General features: G+C 42.5%; 1 protein-coding gene across 2 annotated transcripts in view; it reads right to left on the bottom strand.

The window, feature by feature from the left end:
* Teh1 (tipE homolog 1 phospholipid transfer protein) overlaps positions 1-10,070 on the bottom strand; it is a 35,303-nt gene extending 25,233 nt beyond the window's left edge. For both annotated transcript variants that reach the window (XM_034316694.2, XM_034316695.2), the window contains exons 1-2: positions 7,456-10,070; positions 6,322-6,655 (exon numbers count right to left, since the gene is read on the bottom strand). In XM_034316694.2, coding sequence (XP_034172585.1) covers positions 6,322-6,655; positions 7,456-7,999 — 878 coding nt within the window. In that variant the 5' untranslated portion in view covers positions 8,000-10,070. The remainder of the gene's footprint in view (positions 1-6,321; positions 6,656-7,455) is intronic.

Consider the following 10,070-nt stretch of genomic DNA (forward strand, 5'->3'; position numbering starts at 1 on the left):
CATCGCAGAGGAAAAAGAAAACTGGCATACTTTGCCATCCAATGAACATAACACTTTCTCCTCTTGCATTCTCATAATGAAATTAGAAAGACTTTCGCAGTCGGTCGCGCCTTTTTTCATTTCATGCCAAAGTAGCCGCGGAACAAACTGTCGAAATGTGGAAGGAAAAAAGGCACTCGTGCCATCCACTTCGCAACAGAGAGAAATAGAGTCTTGCATAAAACAATAGATTCGCCAACGTGAATTAAAGGAATTTTTAAATGAAGAATTTATTTCTCATAAAGGAGAATCAAACGACCAATTCATTTGGTTAAAATTGAAAAGATCGCGAGGGCGGGTACGATTGTTCGTTCGCCTGACAAAAGAGAAGAGGAAGTTACCATTCTCCGGAGGACTTTCTGATAGCCGAGTTAGAGCGGATGCTCTCGACCTCACCGCTTTTTTTCTGCTTCGTGCCAAAGTACCCGAAGAATAAAAACGAAGTGCACACGATCGTGAATGTTTAAGGGTGCTGAAACACTAAGTGGTGAGGGCAAAGCGCATTCCTAACGCCTACAACGCGATACACGCTGCATACAGATGTGCAACGAACATATGTGCAGACTCGAATGAATCGTTTCCTCGCGCGAGACAAAGTTTTTACGAGACGGGATGACTTTTTACACTTTGCACCTTCCTGAATCCAATTTCAAAGAGGAACTTTGATTAATTTGCAGGATCGAGGTAAATTTGAAATGGCATTAAAAGAATTTAAACAATTTAAATTTAAACTTCCAACGAAAAACATTCATCAAAAGATGAACTTTTCATGCGTGATCTGTTATATATCTCTGAAATGTATTCTCGTTACGTATTATTAGAAAAGGGTAGAACAAATCTTATAAACTATCGTCTCATATCTGATTTGCCTTTATTTTCCTCGCCGCGTTTCGTTTCGACTCGATTTTCTCTTTTTCGTAGAACCCTCATTTTCCTTTTTCTTCTGCTACCCTTCTCCAACAACCACCGCGGTCGATACCATTTTCCTAAGTGATCTCGTGACACGTGAAGATTATTCAAAGGTGGATTACATTTTTTTTTTGCCCTTCTTCGACTGCTCTTTCCGACTGAGATTTTTTTCACAATTCTATTATTTCGAAACATTAATCAACCACGTAAAGCACGAGATCTTCTTACAATATCCACGAAGCGAATTAACTATTTCACCCTCTTCTTTTATTCTACATTTCACTACCGTAAATTTGAAGTAAAAATGGTTGCCTGTAAAAATGCCTCTAATGCAAGTTGGTGGACTTGCTGAAAGTAAGTTATGCAGCAAGTGTAGAACAGTGAATCGACTTTTGAAGTAGTCCGAAAGAACAGATGGCGAAACGAGGCTCATCGATCGTCGCGCTTGTCGTCTGAGCGGCCACCATCGACCGATTGACGGAAGAGAAAAGTATCGCTGAACTTTGCCGTGAAAAGGCTTTGAAGGAAACTAGACTGACGAGCAACTTCCTCTTGAACGATGACTATTAAGGTTTGTGAAGTGTCTGTATAGCGTCAATTATAGGGTCAACTTTCTGTCTAAAATATTTCAGGAAATCGCGAAAGGAAAAGACGAATGTATGTTTGGTATTTGCTAAATCCGACCTGCGACCTCGTTCGCTTCCAATCTCTCAGAAGGTATTGTTTTTCTTCGAGCATGGAACAGATGGTGTTCGCCAAGAGTCGTCTTAATAAAATCCCAAGGAATATGTTTTTCTGTTGGCATGATCCAAGAAAATCGAACGATAAGTCAAATCTCTAAGGAGAAATCTAATTTACCTCGTTTGCTCACAGCTGATCGATGGTTCGTAATGTTTTATGCTAAAACGCAGAGATAAGTGAATAATTAGCAAAGTTGGCAAATCGCCATCGTTCTTATGAAGAATTCAGAACGATGCTTTTCCTTTAATTTCTTTTCTAACTTGACCTCTGCTTCTCTGCTCTCCATCGAAGCATTAACCCTCGGTCAGCGGACCACGGATAGAGCCTCAATTTTAATTAAATTTTGTATTTCATATTATTTTCGTTTTCTAAATTTTACACTGTTCCTTTAAAAATTATTCTTCTTTCGCTTGAAAATTATACATTCAACTTTGGTAGGTTTGGCCCTCGATTGACCCAGATTTCATTGTTCAAGGGTTAATCAATTACTAATTAAACATTCATAAGTTGTTATTATTAAGTATTCACTGGACTTAAGCTTGAAATCTGGAATCCTTAAGGTCTTAATACTTGAGAATCTTAAAGCTTCCGTATCTTACAATTAAATCCCTGTAATCTTAGAATTGTAGAACATCTTCATTTGAAATTCATAGAATTTCAAAATTACAGTCTCGGAAGTTTGAAACCTTAAAACCCATTTTAAACTTTTAAATTCTGAAATTCTTGTAACAGAGTTTTGAGATGATGAGTCCAGGGCCACGTTTAAAGCTTTTCAGGCCCTAGAGGCAACAATGAACTAATGGAGCGATGGTAACTAGTGCACCGTTATAGAGAACCGATATATTAGGAGAAGATTAATCACTTCTCCGCTGATATGCTGCTCCGGAACCTGTTTGTCTGATATCTTTAGTGTACTATAGTAATGACGGCGTTTTCGTTTAGTTTCTTGGACAAGATCCAAAACGCTTCAACGGTGTGCTTCATTTTCGCAGCTGTTTGGTTCTATAATGAAGAATGATAGGAGTTTCAGTTTCTTTTCAGCAGATAACAAAGATGGCATTTATGAGAGTGCTATTTGGGAATTAAATCGAAACACGTGGATCAGGAATAACATTAACCCTTTCGATCCTGGTGGGCCACATTCATCCGCGTGAGTAGTCCTGATTTGCAATCAGGGATTAACCAACTTTGACAAATATAGAATTATACATTTAAAATAATTTCAAAACTAATAACTTCTTGAGTTCGCAGAGCTAAAAGCCATACAGACAAACTAATGCATTACGAAGTGTTTTCCGTGCAATTATTACAATTTCACAACACGTGCTCGAAGTAATGATTAAAAGCGACCAATATGTCACAGTTTGTAATTATTAAAAGCGCTTGACTGTTTCGTCAAAGCAAAGATAAATCCACTTTACATCGCCACTTGAAGTTTGACCTTATTTCCACGGGATTAAAGTTTCATTTATCGAATGAAGGCACTAGCTTCTTGCGACCTTGTATGCACTCGCTCAAGTGCAATGGGAACTCGAGCATTCTCATCTGTTTCACATTTTTTTATTTTTTTTTCATTGTTGCCCTCTTTTCACGATTAAATGCCATCTTATTTTATTTAGAATAAATTTCAATTTTTGAACCTATTTAACAAGAAAAGGGGCATTCGAAGGTTCGATAGCCCCGAGGCCCGAAAAATTCTTAATCCGGTTCTGCTGTTGGATAATTTTAAAGCGAGAAGAAACGAACTCGACGAAGAAACGACGCGGCGCCTCTTGAAAAGGACGAAGCCGTGACCCGCATTTCGAGTTTCACATTGTTTCCAACGCGGTAGCCCTACTTCGTTACAGACCGATCGACAACAAACTCGGCAGGGGTTGCGTTGCAATATCACGGAAATGTTTTCTTCCAGGCTGGCGAACGACAGCACGCGGCGAGAACAAAGACACGGAGTCACGGAAATTTCAATGGGGACTCGTTAACCCATATATTCATCTTCTTGTTAGCTCAACTGGATTCATAATTCGCGCGGAAACGCACAAATTTTCACCGACACGATGAAAAGGTAATTTCTATTATAGAAGATGACCCGTGAAAATTCAGAAACTAAATATTTTTTTGTATCCAAAGTTATTCACATAGAAGATCTTCTAAGATTACATAAAAAAAAAAAAAGAAGGTGAAATCGTTCGAGTTCCAATCCCTCCAACTTCAATCCCGAAGAAAAGTACGAAACTTGTTCGAAGAAACGCGTGCACCACCTCTAGATCTATTTCCTCTCAGCCATATCCATATTACACCTTACAATACCAGCCACTCGATATTCCCTATATACAGTTCTCGGCTTGTGTGCCCAGCCCGCGAAATTACGGTTTCGATCAAACTGAATCAGTCTGACGGCGCGGCCTCGAGGTCGCGCATTTGCACGTGCAGCTGCAACTGAACACAGGGAAATGCGGTTTCACCGACGAAACCTTCCGCCCACACCGAGTTTCAACATAGTTGCAGATGGTACGAACACCATGCAGCCAGTTATCTGGCTCGCTGTTAAGCACGATTGTAGTTTAATTACTTTCAGCGAGCCAGAGATTTGTTCGAGATCAATGAGGTAACGTTAGTTTAAGTTAAGCGTAAATTTTCTTTTTCTCCCTTCAATTTTGAACATCCGGTAATGGATAGGTTGTGCAAGCAGTTTGTGAGTTGCCAGATTTTCATGATGATTTAACGTGGGGTAGGATAAGGCACTAACGAGCAGAAATTACTAATTGGGCAATTCAGACTTTAAACAGCCTTTGCTGGTCGAGAAATCGTGTTATTACGAATCTCTGTGCACAGGCTGTTCCTTCGGATGGTGGTTGAAATTCAACCTTTAAAATATTTCTTATTCACTATTCAACGATTCTTCAGAGTTTAAAACGATGAACGCAATATTCATCTATATTGTTCGAGTGTACAATACATTGAAAACAAGTTGTTCATCGGCAGGATAATGTTAATCAAAATTACAGAGAACACCGGAATGCAGACGAGAATGGATTCAGTTATAAAGTTAAACTTGCTTTAACTTTTCGTTCGTCCGCCTGTTTGATAGCATTCTCTTTGTATTCCAGAGTTATTACATCTTTATCGTGGAGTTAGAAACAACGAAATCCTATACCTCTTTGTAGCAAAAAGATTAATATGCATATAAACGAATTTCACCGAAAGAAATAAAGATTGAATTGCAAGAAAGATCCTTTCCTGTGGTAGAACTAATTTTCAGGAAAAAACACGGGCGTTTCATAGCAGTGATAAGTTCATAAGCTAAAAAGATTTCGCGAACATGAAACAACAGGGTAGAAAGGAGAAAAGAACACGTCTGATGGTCTGGTCGATTAATCCAAGTCTGATATATCACGGAGCAGGTTACTGGCGCTGGCTGGCTCGAGCCAGCCTTTTCTCACAAATATCCAGCCTGTGTTTCTCCTAATACTCATGGCGATACAGTGCCAGCAACCGCTATAAAGATGATAAACGAGGTACGGTAGAAAAATAACAAGCCAGCAACCGTGATGAGACCAACGGATGCTCGGCAAACTATTGCACGACGTTTAAAATGGGAATGGCTCGACTTTCAGCCTACGAATCACGACCTCTTTCAGTTGCACGATGTGTTGGCATGACGAGCGAATCGTATAATTCGTAGCTCTTTTACGAGCAAGCTTGCTTTTCTCGACTTGTCTCGTTGCTCTTTTGTGTCGGTCAGGTTTAGCGTAAATTAAAAACTGTGCCAACAGAACGTACGATGGAAATGAAATTTCTAATATTTTTGACGACTTTGTTATGGGAATAAATCGGTCATTTAATCTTCAACAATTGAACACATTTTATAAATTCATGCTTGAATAGTTAGGATTTAGATGATCGCATCAGGCTTTATGCATTGTGCAATAGCTGAACGTAGCAGCGTTGATGTATTAGTTATTTTCGTTGAATAATTTCAACTAGGATGGAGATTCACCAGTGAGAGAGCACGTCAAAAAGTCAAAAGATACTGGATGTGGCCTCGGTGAGGCAGTGGCCCGTAATGAAGCAGGCTCGAGTTTTAAACCAGAACCCCTAGTGTTCGTTCTTTTTTTTTCGCGATCTTATAGAATTATGTTCGCGCATAAGCTGCAAAATTACTAATTTTAATCTTTAAAATGCAATCAACATTTATTGGTAGGGACCTATTCTTCTCTCACCCCCATTTTATTTTAATTTTTTCCTAGCAAATGGATTAGACCCCTCCCTCCCTCCACCTTTCGTAAACAACGAAGTGCCACATTCGTGTCGCATGTTCAACTCCTTACCTTGTAATTTCTTTCGCAACTATGCATGCCCTAATTAAACACTGCATTGACTGTACATGTATAAAAATACTCCATACCAAGCTTTTTTATTTGACAAATTATATACGAATTTGAAACAAGTATTTTTCAAATTAGAACCATAATGGTAAGTGTTTAGAAAAAGGTTAAAGAGTGGTAACATTCGTTTATAAAAATAAAAGAGCGAAATACAGGAAAAGACAGTCAATCAGTGATAGTTGGTCGATAAAACAAAGCCTAAGGAAACTAAGGACACTACAGTTTGTTGAATAGATAGGAATGTTACCTGAGATCGTTGCCTCTGGCTCTCTTGATGCCTCGCGACGAATGTCGTGGAGGTGGGCTGCATCTGCAGTCACAATGCATCACACACAGAGCGACGCTGGTCGCGAGAGTCACTACGAAAGGCGCCGCGAAGAAGTGTATGATAGTGGTGACCTGCGCCTCGCGGTTATAGTTCGCCATCACTATGCTGCCGTTCACTCGGCTGTAATGGCAGGGAAATTTCGCACCCTCGTAGCCCAATTCGCGGGTGAAGTTTTCGCAGTCGACGATCGGCGGATAGCCGCACCCTTTAATGTTCACCAAGAGCACTGCCTCCACGTCGCCTGGCGTCGGCACTGAACAAAACAACATTTTAAATGAGTCTCGGTATGATTCTTTATTAAGTGTATATGTTACAGGCAAAGTGTAAAATAATTTCTATACATTATCAAAGGAAAAGCAAACAATTTATGAAATCAAATATATTTTATACTTTGCCTAAGTAATGTATATCTCCATTGCCAATTTCTTTTCTTTTTTACTTTCATATCATTTTCTATACATTTAGTACAGCACTGTATACACACTGAAAGTTTCAACGAACAACAAAATTGAAGCGAAGACGGATGGGGACACAGGAAGAAGCTTTAGCGGAAGTCTCGAAGGTGTGCTAGATTTCTGTAGAGTTCTCTTCCACGCGCACGTAACTCTTTACACATTCACAATAAAACTGTGTAAACATCTAAAGATTCAACGTTTTATACACATATAATATCCACCGAAAGTTCACAGAATTGTAGCGAAGACAAATGTGGACGCTACCGGAAGTGTTCAAGGTGCATTAGATCTTCAAGTTAAAGCAGGAAGAAAATGGTAATATAAAAAAATTTAGTGGAGCTCTTAATACGTTGACTGTCATACCGTCTCATTTATTATTTTGCACCTAATAGGTATTTTCTAATTAAGTAAGCGGAAAATTTTCTATTAATACGGATTATAGATCTCTATGGAAATTCAAACATCAGCCATATGTGGGTGCACTTGTACAGTTCGCTTCCAGCATGATACGAGAAAAACATGACATTGCACCAGTGTAAAATCCAGCAACAGCTGATAGGGTTGTAAAGAGAAATAGAGGTAGAAGAAGAATCCTTACCGGAAGTGGTCGAGGTATGTTGAACGCCGGTGTCGTTGTCGCTACCCCCGGTGTCGTTCATACTAGAGTTGCTCCATGGCGTGTATGTGACGTATATATGCGTACATCTGTAGACGTCACTGGTGCAACCCTCGCGACATGAACTCCAAGTGCAGTTGAACAGTCCGGCGACTTCCTCTCGTCTGGAGGTGGTGCAAACGACAGGATCCGGTGAGAAATCGGCGGCCAGCGTGCTGATGGCTGGATCGACGTAAAGCGGGACTAGGAAGAGGAGGGCCGCGCCGCCGGACGTCGCGACGAAGGCCAACGCGGAGGTGGCGTAAAAGTTGAACCGCTGACGGCAGGTACGCCGTGGCGGTCGGCGCCGCGAAGCGCCGAACCCGAGCTCCAACAGTTTGCGACGACGTAGCTCTCGCTCCTTTAAGTCGTGTTTCTCGTTTAGCTGATGCTGCTGGTGCTGATGCCTCCGCTGTTCGGCCTGGTGATCGCTCTGACACTGGACGCAGCTCGCCTCCAGCAGCAGCTCAGAGCTGCTCCCGCGCATCACCCAACCGCTCTCAGATAGCTGCCAACCGGAGCTTCTTCAGCCGTTCCAGGCAAACGATCGAGAGTACTCGACGAGGATCTTTATCTTCACTAGGACTCATCGAGTGCTGGCGAGGCCGCTTTTGTTGTGTGCCGTGACACGGGGTCAGAGGTTGGCTCGATCGCGAGCTCGACCGACCACCAGGTTCCTCTTGCGTCGAACAGAAGTGGCTTTCTCAACGGGGATTGATTCACCCTTTCTTTAGGGGATCTCATTTAGTAGGCTGCGACATTCGGTGAACACATGCTAGTATCGTTTCTTAAACGAAAGGGGTATCCTTTTAATCCGTACCTACACTATTTAGGACCACGTGGGGCAGACGAATGCGCGCGACCTATAGATCCGTTGATCCTAATAAGGTTTCAAGGGGAACTTGGACCTGATACGAGATCCTCCGTTATCGTCGCTTCGCTAAATGCGAGCAGGTCCGTGAAGTCTCATAGAAACCCTGTAAAAATTCGAGGGAAATCCCGTAGTCAGTGTGGCACATTTCGTGAATGCCAGTTGGTTGGTGCTGGTTTGAATATCCTTGACACGACATCGTGCGGATCAGCGAGTTCCGCTATCGCGTCATCTGGCCTGTCTCGAGTAGGCCTCTCTTTCCGTTGAGACGTTACTGACGTTCTCAAGTTCTCTCGGGTAGATAGGGCTCGGCTTCTCTAGGCCTTCCAAGTTATTTCGTTGCAGCTAGTCGAAGCAACCTCGTACCTCGATTCCTCTGCACTTTACGTCGTCTTCGTTTTATCGCTATGCATAACGACCTTGCACGTTTAAAGTTCTTTTAGGCCATCGAAGTGAGTCGATCGATTACGACCTTTTAACTGTAGTCACTATGCTGTCGGGCATAGAACATCTCGACGGTGTTCGACTCGCTCTTCTGATCCGCGTAGAAAAGTTTCAAGGCCGTTATCTTTGCGCCAGCAACACCCACGAACGACCTTTCGATAGTTACCACTGAACTCAATCGCGAAATCGATGACACTCTAGAAATCGTTACCGATCCGACGATTAAGTCCTGTCTTCTGTTCGTTCACTGTGTAGAAAACATTTATAATAAAACACTTTTCCTAGACAACATGATAATTAACTATTATAAGAAGCACGCTTTCTTCTCTATTCAACGAATCTAGCGGACAAGCATAATCGTCTGCGAAGGATCTTGCCAGCTAACGAGGTCGATGATCGATCGGCCGCCGTTGCCATTAGCATTCGTAATCAACAGGAGGCGCGTTCTGCTCGAGGACGAAGGATAACGCGACCCGTGTCACGCGTCAAGGATTGATCCCAGTTTTCCTGCTTTCCTTCTCCAAAGGACACGCCACTTCTTCGCGTCGATACTCTCTGTAACGGTAATCAAGGAAATCCGATCGCGAGCTTAAAGAACGACACACCGTTTCCCCTCACCGCTACTCGCTACCTTATACCCTTCTTCAAATAAATCCTTCCCCTATTGATCAACTTAGATTATCTAACAATCCCAGTCCCTTTTCTTGCTTCCTTCCTTCCTTCCTTCCTTCCTTCCTTCCTTCTGCCTTTTTTCCCTCCCACCCTTTCTTCCTTCTTTCCTTCCTTTCTCTCGCTTTTCACCCGACGAACTGCGTCCCGTTGCTTACAGACACCCGCAACTGGTTGCTTCCGTTCACTGTCGCCGCTCTGGAAATCCTTCTCGATCGCGTCGCGACGCTCGTGTTTACACTAAGCATTCGAACAGCCGAGGACCCGCGTGCAACATACATCGATGAATTCTTAATCCTAGAAGCGATCACTCGAACGCGCAAAGACAGATGCCGACCGCGTGTAACACCTGACACCTGACACCTGACACCTAACACCTGTCGCCTGTCCCGAATCAAGGTAAATCACTAATTCAACTCTCCTTCTTGGAAACGAATCTCCGGCACAGGGTGCAGTAGCTAAGATCGAATTCTTATCGAGTTACATCGAGCGACTGCACCTGCGATTCGTGTTTCGGGCTAGCATCCGCCTCGCGGATCGCGAGTTAAAGCGTGACTACTCGCCGAACCTCGAC

This window comes from Osmia lignaria, chromosome 16, assembly GCF_051020975.1.
Source record: "Osmia lignaria lignaria isolate PbOS001 chromosome 16, iyOsmLign1, whole genome shotgun sequence".
Taxonomy (NCBI): domain Eukaryota; kingdom Metazoa; phylum Arthropoda; class Insecta; order Hymenoptera; family Megachilidae; genus Osmia; species Osmia lignaria.